The following is a 22,564-nucleotide window of genomic DNA, read 5'->3' as shown; positions in this document are numbered from 1 at the left end:
AAGTGAAAGCGCAATTTTTATTTTTGCCCCCTTTTTACAGAATAATTCTGAATAATGCCTTTTTTTTTTTTTTTTTTTACGCCCTTTTGGAAGTGTTAACAAACGGTTAAGTGGTTCACAACTGGAGTGTTCCTCCTCATTTCGGGTGATCCAAATTGTGCTCCCCCACATGTGTGTATAATTTCGCATTGATATTTTTTGTCTTACGGGGGGGAATAAACCACAATGGGAAGTATTTTGCACCGCGGGTTGGCTATCCCAAGGTGTAACTACATTTAAAAAAAAAAAAAAAAGCCAATAAATACACACAGTGAAATGGTTCCACCGCTTTTGTGGTAGTTAAACCCAGTGAAGTGGTTCTCACCCCCGAGGGGGCCATTACACTATACACCTTTTAGACACTCATTAGGAAACAATGAGTCACACCTCTACACCTGCCCCTCAAAAGAACAGTCTGCTCATTCATCGCGCGTGGCGCACATTTGGATTCATTAAAGAGGGAGTCACCTCCGCGTGTGTCTTGTGGGACGAACCTCTCACCGGGGTTAAGAGAACCAAATTGGATGGAAAAAAAAAAAATTCAAGGGAAAATTTAAACTCGCATACGTATATATACACAGTACGTGCAAACATAATACATACGAACTGGAGTAACGCGTTTGTATTCCATGTGGAGAAGCATGCATGTTGTGCGCACCTATTAGAATGAACAAATAAAAATGAAAAATGGCATTGAAAAAAAAGGGGAAAAAGGGGGGAAAAAGGGGGGAAAAAGGGGGAAAAAATTGAAGACGCATCGCTTTAAAAAAAAAATTATGGAAAATAAAATGTTACAATAGTACTGCAAAACTTTTTTTAAAAAATCAGGGTATGCACAGGGTTATATATACATCTTTTATGCTCGTCGTGCGCTTCAGTACGGTTCACACATACACCTTTGTTATTTTCCCCATCTTTTTTCCTTTGCTCTAACGAGTGTGTCGTGGCTGCGGGGGGGAACCGCGCACAGGGGTAAAAAGAGGAAGAAGCAGAAGGGAGAGGGGACGGGAAAAGGGGGGGAGAGACGGGAACTTGCTAACTGCACACGGTACGCTGGGTGCGCAGGCTACGTGCATCCACTTTATCATTTAACTCCACGCAGGTGCGCACGCCCGCCCGCACACACGCATACACACATATGTATACATACATACATACATACATACATACATACATACAAACGTAAGTGTACTACTGGGGGCCTCCCCCCTCTGCAGGAAAAGACAACGTTAGGGGGGAAAGACCCGGGGAGACGACAGTCACCAGTTTGGAGGGCCTCCCCTCACTTCTCCACCAAATTTCGAAGGCCAACGGTTATTTCCTCCTCCAAAGCTTTGAAATACTTTTTAAAATACTCGTCTGAATTTTTGGGAGATTCAAATTTCATGTGGGTAATTTTATTTATGGTAGGCCTCAAAGTGTTGTAAATGGATCCCCATCCGATTTTCCTCTCCCGCGAGTCATACTCTTGTAAAGTCCTCAAACATTGGGCATAAAAATGGCAAATAATTTTCATCATGCCAACCGTTTTTTGCAAAGGACACATATAGTCATAATCGCTAAAGGCATTTTGTTGGAGGAAATCTTCCCTAATAATTTTGGCAACTTCCATCACCACTTTTTGATCCTCCGACAGGGAGTCCTTTCCAACCAGCTGCACTATATCATTTAAGTCGCTCTCCTGTTGCAGGATGTCACTTATTTTTTGTCTCAATGAGAGGAAGTCTTGATCGAAATTGTCGAAATATTGCTCCAGTTGCCTTACGTATTTGGAAAAAGAGGTAGACCAATTAACGGAGGGGAAATGTTTCCTCTGTGCTAATTTTTTATCTAATCCCCAGAAGGCTTGCACGATGGACATGGTTGCCGTAGTCACAGGGTCTGAGAAATCCCCTCCTGGTGGGGACACAGCACCTACGATGGTGATGGAACCCGTTCGAGAAGGAGACCCAATACATTTTACCTTCCCTGCCCGTTCGTAGAACGAAGCTAGTCTGGCACCAAGGTATGCTGGGTAGCCACTATCTGCGGGCATTTCTGCTAATCGGCCTGAAATCTCTCTCAACGCTTCAGCCCATCTACTGGTGCTATCCGCCATCATGGTGGCGTTATAACCCATGTCCCGAAAATATTCACATAGGGTTATGCCCGTGTATATACTTGCCTCCCTTGCCGCGACAGGCATATTAGAAGTGTTGGCCACTAAACACGTTCTCTGCATAATGCCAACGTCTTCATTATCCACCTTGGTTGTTAATTCTGGAAAATCGGATAAAATTTCGGCCATTTCGTTTCCTCTTTCTCCACAACCTACGTATATAATTACTTCACTGTTGGAGTATTTGGACAAGGCCTGAGAAACACACGTCTTTCCACACCCAAATGCTCCCGGAATGGCACAGGTGCCTCCCAACACGGTGGGGAATAAAGAGTCTAACACTCGTTGTCCTGTCAGTAGCAACGTATCACCAGTTACCTTTTCCAAAACTGGCCTTGGATCTCTGACTGGCCAAAGGTGAGACAACCCATAGGTGTATTTTTTCCCCTGATATTCCAGCTCAAATATTTTATCCTTCAACGTGTAGGAACCATCTGGAGCAATGTACGTCACTCGACCCTTTGCATTGGGAGGTGCCATAATTTTATGTTCTTTAAATAATTTATTTTCATCTACGTACCCGAATATATCTCCACCTGTGATGATGTCATTTATTTTCACATTTTTATCTGCGTAAAATTGCCACTCCTTTTCGTGGTCTAATGAAGTCATATCGATTCCTTTGAAAATATAAACATCCCCACAGACGTTGGCGATTCTTTCTAGTGGTCTCTGTATCCCATCATATATATTGTCTAGTATCCCTGGGCCTAATTCTACTGACAAGGCATTGCCCGTTTTGGTCACTGGGTCGCCAACAGATAGCCCTGAGGTGTCTTCATACACTTGTATATATGCATAGTTCCCTTCCAACCGTATAATTTCTCCCACCAATTTGTTCCACCCCACTTTAGCCAATTCGTACATCCTCGTGCCGCTCATGTTCTCCGCAATTACAAGTGAACCCGCCACTTTGTAGACAATTCCCGGTTCTTCATTTTCGGCGGACGGTTTCGTCATTTTTGAGCTTACAGAGGTGAGAAGTGGATGGGCTATTCGTCGATGTTCAGCAGCGGGGGTGTATGCTCAAATGGTGGGTCCTGCGCAGTGGGGGCGCTTCTCAAACGGATAAGTTTCCCACTGGCAAGAAAACCGCCTTCGCGTAAGAAGGGGGGGGGAGGGCCTCTTGCGGGTGTGTCAAAAGGCGCTAACGCGGAAGCGTATTAACTGGTGCAAAAAGGATTAAATGCAAAAGGGGGAAAAAAAAAAAAAAAAAAGGTATTCACATTGACACGTAATGGCGCTTATTCATACTCAAATTTGTACTCATACTTATCGCGCGCATTATTTTGCAAACATAAAATTTACAAATGGCCAGGGAGGCGAATTCACGAGCGTTTGTCGGTCGCGTTTTGCTCTCGTGAAGTCGAAGGTTGAGTTAACTCCCTCGAGGGGTTATCAATTGCGAGGGGCCTTCTAGGGCGAACTGCGTTTCAGTTTTGTTAATTTATTTTGCTCTTTCAAACTGCCATTTGTTGCTAATAGCTGCGGATTGCTGCTTTGCTACTTTACCGCTTTACCGCTTTGCTGCTACTGCTGCTATTACTGCTATTCATTCATGCCATGCTTGCTTCGCTTGGATCCTTTTCGCGTGGCGACTGGCTGGGAGTCGAAACGCACGTATGCGCACTGGCCTCAAGTCGGCGGCGGGGATGCCGATTTGTGTAATCGTGTGTTTTTCTTCGGTTCGCCAATTCGCATGCGATCTCGTTGGCAATATGTGAGTGCTGGCACAGTGATAGCGCGCGTGAGGCTTTAAGCATTTACTCCTTTACGCCTTTACGCACTCGTATTTTTTTTTTTTTTTTTTTTTTTTTATCATAAGGTGAGTAATCATTTTACGTGTTTAAGGAAATGATCTCATTCACCCTATCCACATGAAAATTGTGCTTCTTTTTTTTTTTTTTTTTTTTTTTCCCAGTGGGGTAATTGAAAAAATTGCGCGGCTCATAAAAAGAAGAGGTATTTTCAGCTATACGCATAAAGGGGGTTCCTTTTTTTGGGAAAGCATTGCAAATATGTCACTTGGAATAGTTTTAGTGGGAGTATCGTTAGTGTATTTTTCCCCACCCATGTAGTATAGTAGCATTTTAGCATTTTTTCCCCTCCCCTTTTGGCAAATTTAAAATAGCGCAGAGCATGTACGTACGGTACTATTATGCGTATGTGCGTGTAGAAGGCTAAGCAAGCGCAATGGGATTTTACATCTTCCGGTGAGCTTTTGCATTTAGCTGCATGGGCTAATTGTACCCATGCAGTAAGCGGCGTAAAAAATGGCCTTTCTAGTTTCACCCCACGGTGAAGAACGTAAAGCGTTTTGCACCGTTTGTGTTAAGGGGCTTACTGCCACATGTACTGCCATATGCACTGCAGTTATCTGGCGAGGCACCCGCACGTGCTAGACGCTATATTGGGTAAAAACGTTGATGAAGCTGCTTTCGTGTGGTATCTCCACAACCGTGTGTGCATCGTTAGGTAGTGCTGATCCGAGAAAAAGGAAGGGGCATTACTTTTAAAGTGCACTTCCCTCCCGTTTTATCGGAGGTACGGAACTAACTTGTGGGGAAACTCCCATACGCGCAACGTGTGTATGTGTATGCACATGCATGAACGGACTGCACAGTGTTATGTTTCCGTAGGGAGAGAGGTACTGCTTTAGGAAAGTGAATACTCGGGGGAAGGGAAAAAAAATCCTAAACGCATTCCAACGGGTAATCTGCACAAAATCTCAGCATGTGTGTGTAGCGCATATCGGTTAAAGGGAATCATAATGGCAGTTATGTTTGTTCAGCTGTATAGCTTCTTTCACAGAAAAGGGGAGTGGCGGGGTGGCACTCCGTTTGGCACATTTCCCATAAAGGTGTTCCTCCATTGTGATTCTTTTCTGCCCCATTTGTTCGTTCGACTGCTTCTTCACACTTTGCACATGTGAGCAGCGCACTTTCGTCCGTTTTTGTGCTAATCGTTCATTTATGCAGTTGAGTAAATAAATTCTTTTAAAAGGGACATGCGAGGAGCTACACCCCACGCGCTTGGTAACAGAGCGGTGGGGAAGAGCCGCATGGAACGGCGGTGCCTTTTCTTCGTTCCAAGCGAAGATGCAAAAGGTTGGGTGGCCATATGTAGGAAAGAAGTACAAATAGAGGTGGAGGCGCATAATTTTAAAGCCCTCGCTTAGTAGAAGCTCTGGTTTGCATCACTCCAAAGAGGCGTAGGCATTGGGACTGTGACGTGCGTTGAGCTCGATTGGCAGTTTGTGAAACCCACTCGAGTGACCATCACAGTGGATGTAGAAATTGCCCTTCAGGTGAAAGTACTCCATTCTCCTTCGCACTAACCAACGCGTAGACATACAAACGTGGTAAAAGGGGGAGGTATATTCCCCTGTTCACCATAAGTACGTAGACGATGAGGAGTAGCAGTGCACCCCCGTGTTAGAGCTACCACAACGCTATCGCCACAACCATGGTATATACTTTACCGAGGCTAACTTCTCCCCCTGCAGGGAAGGGGTTCCTCCGGTAAGGAAGAACGTCTAATCACCTCCACCCGTTCAGCGTCACGCGTTGAATACTTTTAAAGTAAAACCTTTTAGTGTTTACATGTGAGTCGTTTTGCTCTTTTAGATATGTTCGTGTTTTTGTTTACCCTCCTGGGTGGCGTGCACAGCCGGGCGCCCGGTGGAAAAAGGGGGCGCGGCGTGTGCAGGAGTGGTTGTACTCATGTTTGTTCGCACGCATGTTCGCGCGTGCAATTGCAGGTGTGTTTGTGTGGTTACACGGTTGTGCGGTTACACGGTTGTGCGGTTACACGGTTGTGTGGTTACACGGTTGTGTGGTTACACGTTTGGGTGGTAACATGTTTGGGTGGTTACACGTTTGGGTGGTTACACGTTTGGGTGGTTACACGTTTGGGTGGTTACACGTTTGGGTGGTTACACGTTTGGGTGGTTACACGTTTGGGTGGTTACACGTCTGTGCGCTTAAATGATTATATATATATATTGTTTTTTTTTCCTTGGCCCGGCGCTCTCACGAAGAATCAACTTCGCTGGTCAGCATGCGGGCGAGCAGATGCGCACATGTGCAGGTGTACAGATGCTCATACGTGCAGGTGCTCACTTGGCCGCTTCCTTCACAACTTGTTGGTGAGCCTGAGCAGGTACTCCTTCAAATTGTTGGAGATGTTTTCCATGGAGAGCATGCGGTTCATCTCGTTGAGCATCATGTCCTGTCGCTTCTGGTCCAGCTTGTTCCACAACTTGAAGGGGTCACACAGTTGCGTGGCCACCATGGGGTTGAACTTATCGACCTTCATGATGATATCTGCCATCATTTTGTATCCCTTTCCAGAAATGTCATTGAAGTATCTTAAGTTGTAAGTGAAGGGGAGGTAGACGGCTCTGATTTCATTGGGGTTCTTACTATCCTTGAGCACTTCCGTTTCTAGCTTCTTAATAATGTCATAAATATCTTTTCTGTCCGATCTGGAAACAGTCTTTAACCATTCTTGAAGAAGCAACTCATCATCCTTGGATTGGTTGTAGGTCTTTTCGTACAAGTCGAAATACTTGTCGTAGTATGCAGAGACAGCTAAGCTGGCTAGCCAATTGGAAGGATAAGGCGATTTGGAATGTTCCATAATTTGGTCCAGCATATTTGGGTATTTTGCCCTACTTAACAGAGTCAACAGGGTGTTTCTTAACTTTCTCATGTTCAGCTGCTCAAAATCGACGTAAGATTCGTCTTCAAAATGGGTCATGTCATCTGCCTTAGCTTGCAGAGACTTAAACATCTGGAAGTACAGATCATTCAGTTTATCACCCAACTGCTTGTAAATGAAATCTTTGGTATCTGCCAGAACGTCTGTGTCTACATTTTTAATATAGTTTAAGATGAATCTGTCCCTTGGGAGAGTTATTATGTACGATTTGAAACCCGCATCTGCATGAGGATCTTCCATCAGGTACTTTATAGCATTAATGAAGTCTTCACTTACGGGGGTTAAGCTTGGTTTTTCGGCAGACTCTTGTTTGTTCTCACTTTTGGCTTGCAACAACTCTTGATAGTTCTTCAGAATTTGCTTCATATACAGATCTACACATACGTTGTATCGTACAAATGCGTCAGTATCGTATTTCAAGAGTAGGATCCTCTCAGAATCGGTCAGGTTATCCTTAATATATACAGGTGCGCTGAATCCACGGAAAAGTGACGGAATTGGCTTCTCATTCACATTGTTAAAAATGAATTTCTCCTTGTCTTTCTTAAACTCTAGGGTAACTTCCGGAATGACGTCTTGTCCATTTTTCGGGTTAATGAAACCAACTCTAATGGGGATGAAGAGGGCCTTCTTTTCCTTCTGGTTTGGATCTGGGTTGGTGACCTGCGTAACTTCAATTACGAATTCTTTCTTGCCCGCATCGTAGGAATATTCTGCAGTTACATGTGGAGTTCCACTTTGAGAGAACCATAAGAGGTACTGATCCAGGTTGGCTGTTTTGTCTCCTTTTTTCATTTTGTACGCCTCATTCATTGCATCGTTGAAATCTTCACAGGTGGCTGTGCCTCCGTCGTTCTTCTTAATGTATATATCCATACCCTTCTTGTAATACTCGTCTCCTAAAATGGTTTGGTACATCCTCATGACTTCACTTCCTTTATCATACACAGTGGTGGTGTAGAAGTTTTCCATGCTGACATACGATTCTGGTCTGATGGGGTGTGCCAGTGGGGATGAGTCTTCCAAAAATTGGACGCTTCTTAGTATATCTACGTGGTCCAGGCGGAAGGTGGCCGTTTTGGTGGTCTGCTCGGAGAAGAGGTTTTCCCTATGCACAGTCAGCCCTTCCTTAAGAGTCAGCTGGAACCAGTCCCTCAAGGTAACTCTATTTCCGGTGTAGTTGTGGAAGTACTCGTGGCCAACAACAGTTAAGATTCTTTCGAAGGAAAAGTCGATGGACTTCTTCTTAGACGCTAGCAACGAGTTCGCGTTAAAAATGTTAAGTCCCTTGTTCTCCATGGCCCCCACATTGAAGTCGGACACAGCTACGAGATTAAGTCGCGATAAATCGTATTCCAGTCCAAAATAATCCTCGTCAAATTTCATGGCTTTCTTTAGGCACTCCAGGGCCCATTTCAACTTGGAAACGTATTTCTCCTCACTGAAAACATACAACTCTACATTTTTTTTGGAAAACTTGGTGACGTAATTATCACTTAAGTGCTTCAAATCTCCAGCGACTACAGCGAATAGGTAACATGGCTTCAAGTAGGGATCGTTAAATCTCGCTCCGTGTCTTCCTCCCGGAATTTCAAATTCGTTTAGCTTATCACCATTGCTCAGGAGTACGGGGTACTTCTCCTTATCTGCGGTAATCGTTACATCGTACTTGGCCATCATATCTGGTCTGTCGATGAAGAAGGTGATTCTTCTAAACCCGGTGGCTTCACACTGGGAAACGATAATATTCTTCGATTTGTACAAACCGGTCAAAGCATAATTCGTTTCTGGGTGGATGATAACTTCAGATCCGAAGGTGAATTTCCCCTTTGGAATAAACTTCGAATAGATGGTCAGAAATTCATTATCATACTTGTAGTGTTCTCCCTCCATCAGCTTATTATTGTCAATCGATATTTCTTTAATTTCTAAACTGACACCATCGAATATGAGATCTTCTCCTCCGTAATGTTCGCTGAGCTTCATATCTAAAGTGGACCTCACAGACGTTTCATTGTCAAATATGTTAATGTTCAGAGTCACATTGTCGATGACAAATCCACTTGGTTTGTAATCCTTCCTGTAGTGTATCTTCGGCTCGTTCTTTCCATCATTTCCGCTTCCATTATTGTTATTGTCACCTCCTTCCGTGGTCGAGCTCGCTCCATTGGTCATTGCGGCGTTGGTCGAGCCGGATACGTTCGAGACTTCTTCGCTCTGGTCACCTCCCTTCATGCGCTTGTCCTGTGCAGCTGCGCTAATGCCACTTTGGTTGTTGCCTTCTGATGCGTCCCCCGTTCCGGGTCTCTTCTTCTCCTGGTTTGCCGTTACGCTCATGTTGGTGCTGCCGCTATCGCCGTTCTCACTCATCAATCTGTTTTGAATAATGTACGAGGGTACGGGCGACCTCTTCCCCTTCTGCTTGACACCTGTGAACAGGTCCCTTCGAAACAAGTCAAGGCTGACAAGTTTTGGTAACTGCAGGTGGTATATCAGGGAGGATAGGCTGATCAGCGCCTTGGCCCTAGCACTCGTTTTGTTTACATGAATTCCACTTAGCACGCGAGAGGTAATGCCGCATGAGTTTTTTCGACAGCTCTTGCTAATCATGCACGTATTTTGGTAATCGACGGGGGTATAATTTGCTAGCGCTACTAATACCGTTATGAACAGAAAATGGAAGTTGAGCATTTTTTTTCTTATCATTTTGGATAAACGGGAAAAAAAAAAAAAATAAAATAAAAAAAAAATAAAAAAATATATATATATAAAAATATATATATATATATAAATATATAAATATATAAACTTCAAATATAACAAAAAACAAATTAAAAAAGGTTTTAATTTTTTTAAAATGTTTCAGTTGGCGTTCGCCGCGGGGGCGGCTGCAGGTTCACAGTGCGCGCAGGGGTATACGGATGCGCGGGGGCAGCGGGAGAGGGAGCCACAAGCGTATATAAATACGTATGAGTATTATATGTATATGTATATATAAAAATATGGATATATATATGTATAAAACTGTACTATATATGCACGTGCTCGCCCTGAATTGCGGTACGCGTTTGCTTGCGCCTTTTGCTATTTTTACATGCAGCAAAACGCGCGCCTACGCAAAAGCACTGCTCAGCCAAACGCGACTTCAGTCGTACATGTACAGCACAAGTGGTATGCTAACACGGGTATGAATCGGCGTCGGGAGGGAATAAAAATAAAAATTTACTCAAACGTTCAAAGGGGGGGGGGTGAACTTGGTGAGCAATTTTTTTTAATAACACGTATATAGAAGCGAACGCGGGAGGAATGTAGGGACCGACAGATGCAAGCTCGTAACGTAAACACTTTTACATGTGGGGAAGGTGGCATACATACACCACGCGCGGTGCAGGCATACGCTTTGGCAGTGCGGCCCGTTCGGCGCGACGACTGCTGCTTCCTGCTGCTGCCTGCTGCGGTTCGAATATGCCGTGGCGCAGGCGTGCACTGGTATTTTTTTAAAGTATCTTTTTATATATTAACTGTATATAACTACGTATAAATAAAATAACTATATATGTATTTATATGTATATCCTATTTTTTTGCGCGATTTTCTCCTTTTCCGTTGTGCGATTTTTCCTCCCAAAGGAAGCTATTTCAATTTTCCACTGGTGAAGAAGTTGATCAGGCCCAGTGCAAACGCGCGCCAATTCGGTCAGTAAAATCAGTCACGTGTAAAACGTATGTACTTATATATGCCACAATCGGGGAAACACAAATAAATAAATAAAAAAGGCTAAACTCTCAAACGAAACGAGAACTTGGGATGTAAAACTTACAATTTTGACATGTGTGAAAACACGTTGGAGAAAAAAATGCTGTTGGTCGTAAATCAGAGTTGGTTCGATTAACTCGTTTCAAAAAAAAAAAAAAACATCTTTTAAAAAAAAAAAAAAAAAAAAATATATTTTCAAATGGGTATTTAAAATGTAAATTAAAATGAATCAAATTAATCAATCCGGTAAACCCAATCAATCCAGTTATCCAATCCAATCCTATCGGTTGAATCAATTCTGCCAAACTTAAGCGACGCGATTTAAATGAAAACCACGCTCCTCTGCGCAATCCGCGAGCACGCAGCAACGTGGCATTTCATGCCAATCGCGAGAGCACATCACGTGACGAGTGTGAAATTCGGTTCATGGAACCACATAGAGCGGTTGCAAATTAGCAAACGTTCGACATTCAGAGGAAGCAAAAACAGGAGCGCCGCTTCACGGGTCATGGGTGACGGGGTTCTCCTTTCACGTTGTGTTAATTCATCTGCGCACGTTGCACATACGTTTATATTATACACTTATTTGTTTACCAATTTATGTGCAAAATAGCAGAACGTTGCATGCTTTTTTGCTTTTTTTTTTTTTTTTTTTGTTTTAATTTGAAGCAGCGATGCATGCCCTGCGGCTTATGTATCCGTTTTGCGACGGTTTTGCAGTCTTGCTATAATTACCTCTTAATCTTAAGTGACTCCTTTTCTGTTCGTTACGTGTTCAACAATTTCATGCTTTACTATTTAACGGATGTGTAGGAAGGGTTCAATTAAATGGAGTAACCACGAGCACACGTCCTGCGTTGGTTTTATCGCAACTTCAGCGCGGCGCGTTTGGTGTCCACGGTGCATCAATGGAGGAGCGAGCAGGGCTTACACGTAGGAGTTATCTTTACACAAATGAAAGAAAAAAAAAAAAAAAAAAATATATATATAAATATATATATACACACATTTAATAATAAAAAGGAGTTGCTTCTTATAAAGGATTTTTTTTTAAACAAATTGCCTCTTTTTTTTTTTTCTTTGGGCGTTCCTTACATTCAGGCCATTTTAAACACGCTTTGTTTTTTTTCTCCTCAACGGGAGCTTGTGATGTCGATGCACGTCTCGTTTCACCGTAGGTTGTAGATCACTCCTTCAGATGTGCTAATCGCGGGCGTTGCCTATCCGTGTGATAGGGCGGCTCCGCGTTATTTACTCGGCCGTTTTTACACACTTGACCGTTTTCACCCATTTGGTTGCTTAATTTTGCTCCCGAGTTTGCGCTGCTCATAAAAGTGGTTCACCTATCATTTCGCGCAAACAACGATTTCAAACACGTTGCGTGAACAGATGTGGTCATTTTTCTTTTATTTTTCCCTTCACACCTTTCCGCGATTATTTGAAGCAAAACCATTGGTTAATCGTAAATGGGCAAAAAAAAAAAAAAAAAAAAGTGGTACTGTCATTATTCACATACCCCTTCGCGGCGGCGTTCTTTCTTCGTCATTTAAGAAGAAGAAAAAAGGTTGCTTTAGCGATCGTGAAATGTGCGTAGAAGCAGAAAAAAGAAAAATAACAAAATAACAAAATAGCTTAAGTGTGGCCTTTTTTGTGTGTACTTAATTATCCACTCCTTTTTATAAACATGTGGCCATATTCACAACATGGTTATAACCGTTAAGGAGAAACAATTTTACAAAGAAAAAAAATCCGTTCTTTTTTTTTTTTTTTTTTTTTCTTTACCCCCCACTGGAAACTCGAAACTTTAAGTGTGTAACTTTCTTTGCAAAATGCGCCTTTTTGCGGGTACGTAGAATATGCCTCGCGTCGCTTCATTTAAGCTAAACGCAGCTGTTCGATCTGCGCATGGGGGAGGTCGCTGTGGTATATTTATGAGGTATGATCGGAAAGGAAGCCTCTCGAAGGACTTATCAATGTGCAACTGGATGAGGACATAAAGAATGTACAGCATGTACAGCAAATACTGCATATACAATGTGCATGTGTACCCGTGACACATCACATAATTTAAAGAATCAAGGGTAAGCAACCCTAATGGTTACTTTTGCCTTTTCGAAAGGTTCGTTTTTACAACGTTAGAAATTAAATACGAGTCATTTTCCACCGTTAAAAAGTTGTTACTCCAGTGCGTTTAAAAAAAAAAAAAAAAACGCAGCATGTAGGTTATAGTACAATTACAAACGTGGTGATATCGGTGAGTCATCCCTTTGATCCACCTTCATCGATGGCAAAATTTGTGATGGTCGGGGGAAGGCATAATTTTTCTGCCTAATTAAGCGGCAATTCGACTTTGTTACGTATACCTACTAGGGCATTCACAAAATGGCTACGGGTTAGAACCGTCATAACTTCCAATTTGAAGTGGTCTGCTGCATCATGGCGTACTCAGCGGGAGTAACTGCTTAACGTAGCGGCTGCCCATTTGGGAAGGGGGATAATATAAACAAATGCAATCGTATGTCTGTATGCGAATTTGCTTAAAATTTACCATTTGGGGGAAGTACAAACTGGTCTTCTACTGGAACTTCCGTCGGGAGTGCCACGGCCGTTCCGTGCATTTTCTTGTGCCGCTCTAAATATCCCATTTTAGCCTTTCATCCGCACACGATAAGGCAAAAAGGGAGCCATATTTTTTCTACACAAAATGGAGGTAAAGTAATTTAACTTTGGCTCTTTTTTTTTCTTTTTTTTTTTCATTCCTATCGTATATTTTGACACACCAACGGGGTGAAAGAGCGGTACCACGGAAAAAAAAAAAAAAAAAAATGAGCAGAAAGTGAAGCAGGAAAAGAAAAAACACGAACAGGCAGGGGGCACAAAAAAAAGGAAACCTGACCAGATGGTCAAGTAGGAAAAGAAAAATTATGAAGAGGCTGTGAAGCAGGAAAAGTAAAAAATAAATTCAGGCATGAAATTTGCTCTGCCAGAATAAGTTGAACCCTGCAAGGGCAGATACGACTAGCACAGAAAAGAAAAACGAACCAACTGTCGAGCGAACCTAAGAAGCTGCCCCCGAGCAGCTCTAAGGCAACCCTAAAGTAACCTCCCAATTAACCCCCCAACTACCGCACGAACACACGGAACAAACACCACTTACAAACCGAAAGATGAATGTAGCCAGGAATAAAAAGAACAACCTGATAGATGACGAACTACCAAATGATTTTGTGCTACCCAAGGGAGACAAAGTAAAAGGGGAGAAGCTATTCAAGAAGCACTGTAAGCAATGTCACTCCATAGCCCCCGACAACACACAATCCAATTCGGGGTTCACGAGTTGGGGTCCCTCCTTATTTAATGTTTATAACAGAACGGCTGGAATGAGCAGAGGCAATTCGCCTTTTCAAGTATCACCTGATATGTACGCGTCAGGCATTATATGGAATGACTTAAATTTAATGAAGTACATGAGGAACCCCAAAGATTTTGTAGAAGCAAACATTGGTATGAACTTTAAAGGAATTTCAAATTTTCAAGATAGGGTTGACATCGTTCACTATTTAAAAACCCTTACGTATGATGACCCACATGGGAGAGAAATTGTGGAAAAATTTTCCAAAAAAAAAAAATAACATTTTGGCTTGCCCGCCTGTTCGCAAAAAAAAAAAAAAAAAAAAATTGCAATATGTTGTGTGCAAATTTATGAGAAGGTGGGTCAAATGACTCGAATGGGCTACGCGGCGTTTCCCCTTCGCCACCTCCGCTCCATTTAATTTTCTTTTTTTCGTTTCAGTTTGGTTTTAAGCGCCGCCACATTTTAAATATGTATGCAAATGTACGTTCAACTGCAAGTGCAACGGCAATTGCAGAAGTGTGTGCGCATGACGCGCGTCTTCCCCAATTGTTTACCAACCCATTTTGAATGAACCGCTATCATTTTAGCCAAATGTTTGGTCTCTGCAATAGGTTTGAATTTGAACAGTTCTTTTTTTTTTGATGCGAGTAAGGGTGAACATTGTGCACACGCGATGTAGGTCATTTTTAATGGCACAATACTATCCCTGTAGTCATTGCTAATTCCTTTGGGGATTCCGAAAGGGGTTCGACTGTGCACATCCACACTTTCGAGTGAGCAGCGGGAATGCGCGGAGGAATATGTTTCCCTTTGCAGACCTCACCTTTTGAGCGACACTTCGGTTAAACGCGTTCGTTTTAAGCATAGTAACTATTTTCGCTTTAGCAAATTTTAAGCGGCATTAAATGTGTAAAGTTTTCGGGGGCATACGAAAAAATGGACGGCAATGGGGCCAGGCAGCCAAATGGTCAGGTAGCCAAGTAGCTAAAAATTAAAAAAAAAAAAAAAAAAACGAAACTATCACAACGTTTCGCTTTCTCCAACAAACCAATGAAACAAAAAAAAATAATATATAACCAAAACGGAGGAAATTAAAAACGGCGAATTTTGCATATTTAAAAGATGCAAAAATTTTCTGCGTGTAAAAACAAAGGAAAAAAAGGTGAAATAAAACCTTATTTTCCGGATAAGGAGAAAGCGGAAAGTTACTACCACGTTGTGTTGTAGCACTGAAGGTGTTTTATAATTCAACTCAGCTGCCCTCTTCCATATAAAACCTTTATGAACCGAGGCCCGCGAAGAAAGGGAAAAAAAAAAAAAGGAAATACACCTTTGCATATCTCCTTAAACGCACATTTTGCATTATCTTAAAGGGGAAAACATAATTACATTATGTTGCACCTTAAGCGATTAAAATCAAATTCGAGGCTATTTACTTCAACTATGTCGTACATATTTTCTTGCCATTTTTCGCAATGAAACTGAATGTAGGCATCCAAATTTTGATTATTTTCACGAGAACGAGCTGCAGGATAGTAATTATAATTTTCCTTATTTTTATGTTCACGTGGAAAGTTTACTCCGTCTTGCTTCGTGTCATCCAAGTCAGCGTCCGGCTTTTCTGTGCTGCTGTAGGAGTTGATTTTTTCCGCAAACTTTTTAATTATCATAGGGGTGCGCGCATAAATTGCACACAAATTTTTATTAATATCGAACATGTAATAATTTTTTAAAGAAAAACGATTAAATAAATTTAGCATATTAAATTCGTCATTGCTTTTATTTTTCTGCTCTTCTAGGAAATTATCTATGCTTGCATCATCCTTAAAAAAGGAAGAATTTTCACCTTCGGAAAATATGCTTTCAACGTCATTATTAAGATACGAAACGGTGTTGTCGAAAATGAAGAAGTCTTCTATGTCTTCATTGGCATCGTAAAAATATTCTTTCTTTTCGTCATCCTCTAATTCGAATTCATTATGCTGTTTAACCTTTAGAGCTTGTTTTATTTTGTTTATATCCTCTATGTACAGCACCAGTCTCGATAGTCTTTCCGTCTTAATTGCATTCATTTTATCTTTATAGTTCATGTAATCCACACTGATGTGATTTTCAAAGTTGTTGTTACTGTAGAAGTAGATAAGCGGGTTGTATTTGTTCATTTGCTCCCTGAACCGTTGATTGAAGTTGTTTTTGTAGTATCTGTACAGGGCGATGACTGCCTCTATTTTGTTTATGCCCGTGTGGTAGAGCCTGGTAATGTTGATCATTTCTTCTTTTGCCACGACCGCTTCCACGGTTTCGTCTTCGTCGTCATCTGGGGAATTGTTTGCATGGCTGCTCTGGGAGTCGTTATGGGAGCCAAACTGAGAAACGTTGTGGGAGCCAAACTGAGAAACGTTGTGGGAGCCAAACTGAGAAACGTTATGGGAGCTAATTTGGGAACTGTTTATGGAGCCAATTATCGATCCGTAGAGCGTGCCGCTTAAAGACCCATCTTCAGTTTCTGCCTGCAAATCGTCCTCCTCGATTTGTAGAGCATTCGCCGCGTCGCTTGGTGGTACGTCAGCGGCTTCTATTTGGGGTTCATCCGATGGTCCTTCCGCGTCGTCCACTTTTATTGCATGCGCGTTAGTTGAGTGTGCGCTACTGTGGGGGCTTCCTCCCCCCTGGGGGTGGTCGACCGCCTCCTCGCGGGACTGTTTGCTCAGTTCATTCGGGGCTATCTCCCTTTGGTTACCATTTTCGGTTTCCCTATTGGTGTCGATTTGGGTATCCCTATTGGTGTCGATTTGGGTATCCCTATTGGTGTCGATTTGGGTATCCCTTTTGGTGTTCCTTTTGGTGTCCCTTTTGATGTTCCTTTTGGAGTCCCTCTTGGTGTCACCTCCTTGGACGTGCCCCCTTTCGCTTTTTTCCGACTCTTCCTTAGAATGCTCACTGTCGATGTCATTCCCATGCTGGCTTCTTCCCTCACCGAGCAAATTGCGCTCCTCGTCTACAAAATCTTCCCTCCGGTGATGCAAATTTTCGCCATTATGAATTACTTCTAAAGGGTCTGGCGTTCCATTACCAGTGCTGGGAGGGCATAAAGTCGATTCACCTACTTGACAGGATTCCTCTTTTTTTTTTTTGTCGGAATTTTCTACGCTGCACTCTTCATCATGGTTGTGATGGTTAACCACCATCTTAATTTTTGCTCTTTTTTGCGCTTTTTTTTTTTTTTTTTCTTCTTTTTCCGCTTCCCCCCCTGTTTGTTCGCTTCAAATGGATTAACTGCTTATCTCAACTGCGATGAGATGACGTTGCCCAGATTTGTCAAAGTCGACGTTCTCGATTTCGTCGAAATGGAAGTACGCACAGGGGGTGATGGGGGGAGAGGTGTTGGCGTTAAAAACATGTCATTTTTCAAGGCACGCAAGGGGTACATGTACGCATATAATTATACCCACGTACATGTATACAAATATACGCGTATAATTATGTATACATGTACGTATACGCATTTACGTGCTAACTTCCTCACATATATATGCTATTTTTTGCGATTTTAATTTTTTTGTGGTCAAATTTGTTTACAAAACGGAAAAAGGGCGCTTACAAGTAAAACGATGAAATGGAATTGTTTTCTCGTTTATTTCGCTGAAAAATGAAAAAAAAAAAAAAAAAAAAACGCGGCGAATTTTTTTAAAAAATAATGCAATATGCGCAAAAATATATACCTACATATAAATAATATATATATTTTAATATATACAAATTTTGTACGTACCCCAATATGCACAAAATTGTAAGCGCTTCAATAACTTGTATTGTATAGGTAAAATAAAATACTTGCAATGTTACTATATACTGTGTTTTGTTTATTCGCTTATTTTCGTGCCATGCTCGCAAAGGCAAAATTCACGCGCTGGGGGTACTTCTTATGCTAGTTTTTTTTTTTATATACATTTGAATACGACATGCGGCTTGGGGGATATATTTATGCGATGGACGCCAAGGAGGATAGAAAAAAAAAAAAAATAAAATAAAGTAAAAAAAATGAAGTAAAAAGATGAAGTAAAAAAAGGTGAATAAAGTAAACAAATGGGCACAAAGGGGTAAAAAAAGGAGTAATAAATAAACGATGGATAGGTAAACAAACGAACAAATCAGCGAATGAGCGAATGATCGAACGGACGAACTGCTGAGATGTCTGATCAACATTCGCTAAATGTACAAACAGGTGACGGAGGTAACAGCCAGCCGTCTCACACGTTTACGCAAAGGGGCGAACAAAAAAAAGGAAAAAATGACAAAGCTTGAAAAAACGCACGGATTAAAATGAAATACGTCTTGTAGCAGAGAATGCATACCTGTCTGTAGCCAACCACCAGTACATTTTAATCAAAAAATTGAAAAAAAAAAATTGCAAAATACACGCCCGTTTCGCGCGCTAAAAAAGAATTTCATTGCTCAGTGTTGTAGAATAGATAAAAAAAAAAAAAAATCCCCTTTTTGCAAGGTTTAGCGAAAAGGCTATACATACCGTGCACAGTAAGGGGAAACAATTAAGACGCTTTGCTGAATCACCCCTCCCCCCCCTGCATGTAATAAGATTCGTAATTTCCAGACATTTCGAAGGTGTCAAATTGCATCATCCGCGTTTGTACTTACACTTTTTGCAATCCCCCCAAGTGAGCTTTTTTGGAACACACAATTAGGCACCCCTTCGCGGGCCCCATATGTATAAACTTTAAATACGTATTAACACATGGACACTCGGTTTATTTACTGCGCACATGTTTATCACACTAGGGGCTTCTGTCCAGGTGTTGCATCCCCATGCGAGTAAATAAGAGTTCCCCAGTTAGGGATGCGGGATGCGCGATTTGCGATGCGCCATTTTCGATTTGCTTTTTTTTTTTTTTCTTTTTTGCTGCGCTGCTTTGACCAGCGGGAATGCTTCGAACTGTGTGGTGGCCACTTTTATGGGCGAAAATAAAGAATGAACGAAGAGCGGCATAAAATAAACGCCCACTGGGATGAGGTGCCCAAAGGAGGAGCTTTTACCGCCCAGTTTTTCATTTTTTTTGTCGTCTTCTACGAAATGAAATTTCCTGTTCAGGTAAGAATATCCTATACAGTACATTCATTTGCTTTCTCTTACATGCTTTAAAAATGGACATACGGTTTGGGGGAAAAAAATGAAAATTTCCATTTGGTGAGGGGATGAGTGGCACATTTAAAGGAATACTTTCCCGGAAACGCGCTGGGGTAGGTCCACATCGTAAAATTAAAACAGAGCAAAAGGGTTACAAAGGAAAATATAAATGAAAGTCCCCTCAACCATTCTTTTATGTTTTGCAAATGCAACAAATGAGTTGCTTCCCATGTGGGGGGCCATCAGCCAAAAATTGTGTACTTGCCAGAGAGCAGCATATACTCTTTTGTGTGTCCACTTTCATGGGCATCATCCACCACTGCAAAGTTTTTTTTTTTTCCAAGTGGCCACGCTTGCAGGTAATGCAAAGCAACCGGGTTAGAAATACTAATTAGTGATGCTTTTGTTGGGTCACTAAATGAGGAGGGAGGAAGCCACGATCAGAACTAACCTGTTCAGTTCTTCCCCTTTTCACCACTTGGGTGTAGTTTCACCCCAACGGTGGTCTTCCATGACATGTAAGAAAATTCTTTGCGAATAAGCTGTGGAGAGTGACCGAATGGGATTTTACATGGTGGGGACGTTTTCACCCTGTACACATTCGTGCGAGTTGCAAAGTAGGGGTGTATACGTGGGTATAGCTCCCCCCACCCCGTAGGTGCCTTTTTCCAAACCCTGCAGACACTTATTTGTGTACACCCCAGCTTTTGCCGTGCAAGTGGTTTCCTCTCCGTCTGCCAATGCTTCGATTATTCTCATCACAAAAAAATCGAAAAAAAAATTCCAAATGATCCAATTGGGTGTAAACTCGTAATTCGTAGTTCGCAATTTGCAGTCCGCAGTTTGTGATTTGCAATTTGCAGTCCGCAGTTTGTGATTTACAATTTGCAGTTCAACCCACTTGTTACTTCCCAACTGGTGTTCACAATTAAATTTTTTTTCCCCCCCCAAATGAAACACCAAATGAATGTTTTACCTTTTGTCCCCCTTATTTTTTAAAACAATGCGAGAGGGGATAAATCCAAATGGGAACAAAAAAAAAAAAATAAATAAAAATAAAAAAAAAAGCGATAGCGAAAGGGGCACCAAACGCCGTAACGAAGGTAAATTTTTTTAATCGATTTTACTTTTTTCCCCTCTTGGTCAGATTGTACAAGTGTACACAAATTAAGGAGACTTTTCTTGTTCAGAGGAAATCCCCTTTTTTGAGTTTAATCCTCCCGCTGGCAAGTGTGCCTTTCCGTATGCGTGAGGTGAAAGTACGATTGCCTTGGGCTGAAGCCTCCGATCAAGCGCTTAACTGCCTCGTGTGGCGCGGCGTGTACGCGAAGCAGGGCCAACCCGCACATGTCACTTGCGCCACGTGTACGCATGATTTTCTCGCGAATTGCCAAAGAGAATAAGATAAAAATATACATTCGAGTTCGGCGCTAACGGGTACAGTCAATCGAACGGATAGAGAGGGATAACTTAAAAAAAAACAAAAAAAATAAAACAAACGTATGTACAACTTTGCGAAAAAAGAAAAAAAAAAAATCCCAATCCGCTTCAAGCAACTGACACGGTTTACTTTTTCAATACAATTCCTACCTTTGGCCCTCTTTGTATGTCCTTGCCGAATCGACAATGGATGAGGACGCACCCACCCAGTCCAAGCCCCTGGATGATGAAGATATAAACATCTTGAAATCTTACGTAAGAGAAAGAAAAGCGAAAAAGGGGAAGAATTACACCCCCGGTTTTGCTATTTCTGCATGCCTACACGGATGCAGTGACTTTACTTTCCAGTGTGCCCCCCGCGTACACTGCGCGCACATTGTGCACACACCGTTTGCCAACTGAGAAGGCGCATCGTGAGAGCCCCCGCCAACCGGCTAACCGGATAAACCGCTAACCCCCCCCCCTATGCTTCACACCCACTGCAGGGATCCGGGCCGTACTCAAAGAGCATCAAGAAGGTTGAGTCCGACATAAGCGGGTTAGTAACGAGCATCAACAAGCTTTGCGGAGTGAGAGAAAGCGACACGGGGTTATGTCTGCCGAATCAATGGGATCTACAGTTAGATAAACAGATGCTGAATGAAGAGCAACCGCTGCAAGTAGCTAGATGTACAAAAATTATCAATGGAGATACGGACCAAACAAAGTACATTATTAACGTTAAACAGATAGCGAAGTTTGTGGTAGGGTTAGGGGATAAGGTTGCACCAAGTGATATAGAAGAAGGGATGAGAGTAGGGGTAGATAGAACCAAATACAAAATTCAAATTCTGCTACCTCCAAAGATAGACCCTACAGTCACTATGATGACAGTGGAAGAGAAGCCAGATATTACCTACAACGATATTGGTGGATGTAAAGAACAATTAGAAAAGTTAAGAGAAGTGGTAGAAATGCCTTTGCTGCAACCGGAAAGATTTGTAACTTTGGGAATAGATCCTCCTAAAGGGGTTCTACTGTATGGCCCCCCAGGTACGGGTAAAACTCTAACCGCTAGAGCTATCGCCAATCGAACAGATGCCTGTTTCATATGTGTTATTGGTTCCGAACTTGTGCAGAAATATGTTGGTGAAGGTGCCAGAATGGTGAGAGAATTATTTCAAATGGCTAAGTCGAAAAAGGCGTGTATCCTATTTATTGATGAAGTAGATGCAATAGGAGGTTCTAGAGGAGACGAAAGTGCACATGGGGATCATGAAGTACAAAGAACCATGTTAGAAATTGTAAATCAGCTAGATGGGTTCGATAACAGAGGTAATATCAAAGTGCTAATGGCTACCAATAGGCCCGACACGTTAGATAGTGCATTAGTTAGACCGGGTAGAATTGACAGAAAGATAGAATTTAGTTTACCTGACCTTGAAGGTAGAACCCATATTTTTAAGATTCACGCGAATACTATGAATATGAGCAGAAATGTTAGATTCGAGCTGCTGGCTAGACTGTGCCCCAACAGCACCGGTTCTGATATTCGAAGTGTCTGCACAGAGGCAGGTATGTTTGCCATCAGGGCCAGAAGAAAAACCATCACCGAGAAGGACCTGCTCCTCGCAATAAACAAAGTCATACACGGTTGCAAGCAATTTTCGGCCACGGGAAAGTATATGGTGTACAATTAGCGCACTCACCGGCGCTGCTCGCCACTTTGGCTTCGAGGTTGCGCGGAACCATACCATGTGGGGGTGCGCGCGGGCGGTGCAAGGGGGAAATTGTGAAGGTTAGGCAACAAAAAAGAGGTCACTTAACGCGTCACTATTTCGACGCGCACATTGGAGTATAAGCCACACATGGAGGTGGGCACACACGAGTGCTGTTTTTTTCCTATCAACATGTGAACGTGCATGCCAGTCGTATGAAGCGAAAATGCCCCCCCTCCCAATGAACATGCACG

At 42.3% G+C, this 22,564-nt stretch overlaps 5 protein-coding genes across 5 annotated transcripts, besides 10 other annotated features; 2 read left to right on the top strand and 3 right to left on the bottom strand.

The window, feature by feature from the left end:
• Nucleotides 1-1,321: 1,321 nt before the first annotated feature.
• PVX_122430 (vacuolar ATP synthase catalytic subunit A, putative) lies at nucleotides 1,322-3,886 on the bottom strand (the record flags this gene model as incomplete). Its single annotated transcript, XM_001616998.1, has 1 exon — nucleotides 1,322-3,886. Exon 1 carries the CDS (start codon nucleotides 3,155-3,157, stop codon nucleotides 1,322-1,324), a length of 1,836 nt encoding a protein of 611 aa, XP_001617048.1. The 5' UTR covers nucleotides 3,158-3,886.
• Nucleotides 2,788-2,819: a microsatellite.
• Nucleotides 3,337-3,356: a microsatellite.
• A 1,927-nt stretch (nucleotides 3,887-5,813) lies between the features above and the next one.
• PVX_122425 (M1-family aminopeptidase, putative) lies at nucleotides 5,814-9,625 on the bottom strand (the record flags this gene model as incomplete). The annotated part of the gene is made up of 1 exon (XM_001616997.1): nucleotides 5,814-9,625. One exon carries the CDS (start codon nucleotides 9,623-9,625, stop codon nucleotides 6,332-6,334), a length of 3,294 nt encoding a protein of 1,097 aa, XP_001617047.1. The 3' UTR covers nucleotides 5,814-6,331.
• Nucleotides 9,626-10,804: 1,179 nt separating this feature from the next.
• Nucleotides 10,805-10,824: a microsatellite.
• A 1,926-nt stretch (nucleotides 10,825-12,750) lies between these two features.
• Nucleotides 12,751-12,845: a microsatellite.
• Nucleotides 12,846-13,429: 584 nt separating this feature from the next.
• PVX_122420 (cytochrome c, putative) lies at nucleotides 13,430-14,307 on the top strand (the record flags this gene model as incomplete). The annotated part of the gene is made up of 1 exon (XM_001616996.1): nucleotides 13,430-14,307. Exon 1 carries the CDS (start codon nucleotides 13,843-13,845, stop codon nucleotides 14,305-14,307), a length of 465 nt encoding a protein of 154 aa, XP_001617046.1. The 5' UTR covers nucleotides 13,430-13,842.
• Nucleotides 13,981-14,065: a microsatellite.
• Nucleotides 14,308-14,377: 70 nt separating the features above from the next.
• Nucleotides 14,378-14,445: a microsatellite.
• A 970-nt stretch (nucleotides 14,446-15,415) lies between these two features.
• Nucleotides 15,416-18,418, bottom strand: PVX_122415 (hypothetical protein, conserved; the record flags this gene model as incomplete). The annotated part of the gene is made up of 1 exon (XM_001616995.1): nucleotides 15,416-18,418. Exon 1 carries the CDS (start codon nucleotides 17,216-17,218, stop codon nucleotides 15,416-15,418), a length of 1,803 nt encoding a protein of 600 aa, XP_001617045.1. The 5' UTR covers nucleotides 17,219-18,418.
• Nucleotides 15,718-15,793: a microsatellite.
• Nucleotides 16,618-16,706: a microsatellite.
• A 565-nt stretch (nucleotides 18,419-18,983) lies between the features above and the next one.
• Nucleotides 18,984-19,004: a microsatellite.
• Nucleotides 19,005-20,245: 1,241 nt separating this feature from the next.
• PVX_122410 (26S proteasome ATPase subunit, putative) lies at nucleotides 20,246-22,340 on the top strand. Its single transcript, XM_001616994.1, has 2 exons — nucleotides 20,246-20,868; nucleotides 21,099-22,340. Exons 1-2 carry the CDS (start codon nucleotides 20,800-20,802, stop codon nucleotides 22,290-22,292), a joined length of 1,263 nt encoding a protein of 420 aa, XP_001617044.1. The 5' UTR covers nucleotides 20,246-20,799; the 3' UTR covers nucleotides 22,293-22,340.
• Nucleotides 21,172-21,226: a microsatellite.
• Nucleotides 22,341-22,564: the final 224 nt, after the last annotated feature.

The sequence above is a fragment of the Plasmodium vivax genome, chromosome 14 (genome assembly GCF_000002415.2).
Source record: "Plasmodium vivax chromosome 14, whole genome shotgun sequence".
Taxonomy (NCBI): domain Eukaryota; phylum Apicomplexa; class Aconoidasida; order Haemosporida; family Plasmodiidae; genus Plasmodium; species Plasmodium vivax.
The sequence above is the reverse complement of the archived record's forward strand: the minus strand, read 5'-3'. Positions and strand labels throughout refer to the sequence as shown.

What these genes read in the sequence shown, in the direction of transcription:
- PVX_122410 (XM_001616994.1), top strand. Translation starts at nt 20,800, where the DNA reads ATGGATGAGGACGCACCCACCCAGTCCAAGCCCCTGGATGATGAAGAT. An exon ending in TAAACATCTTGAAATCTTAC is followed by an intron (nt 20,869 to 21,098) that starts GTAAGAGAAAGA and finishes CACCCACTGCAG; the next exon opens with GGATCCGGGCCGTACTCAAA.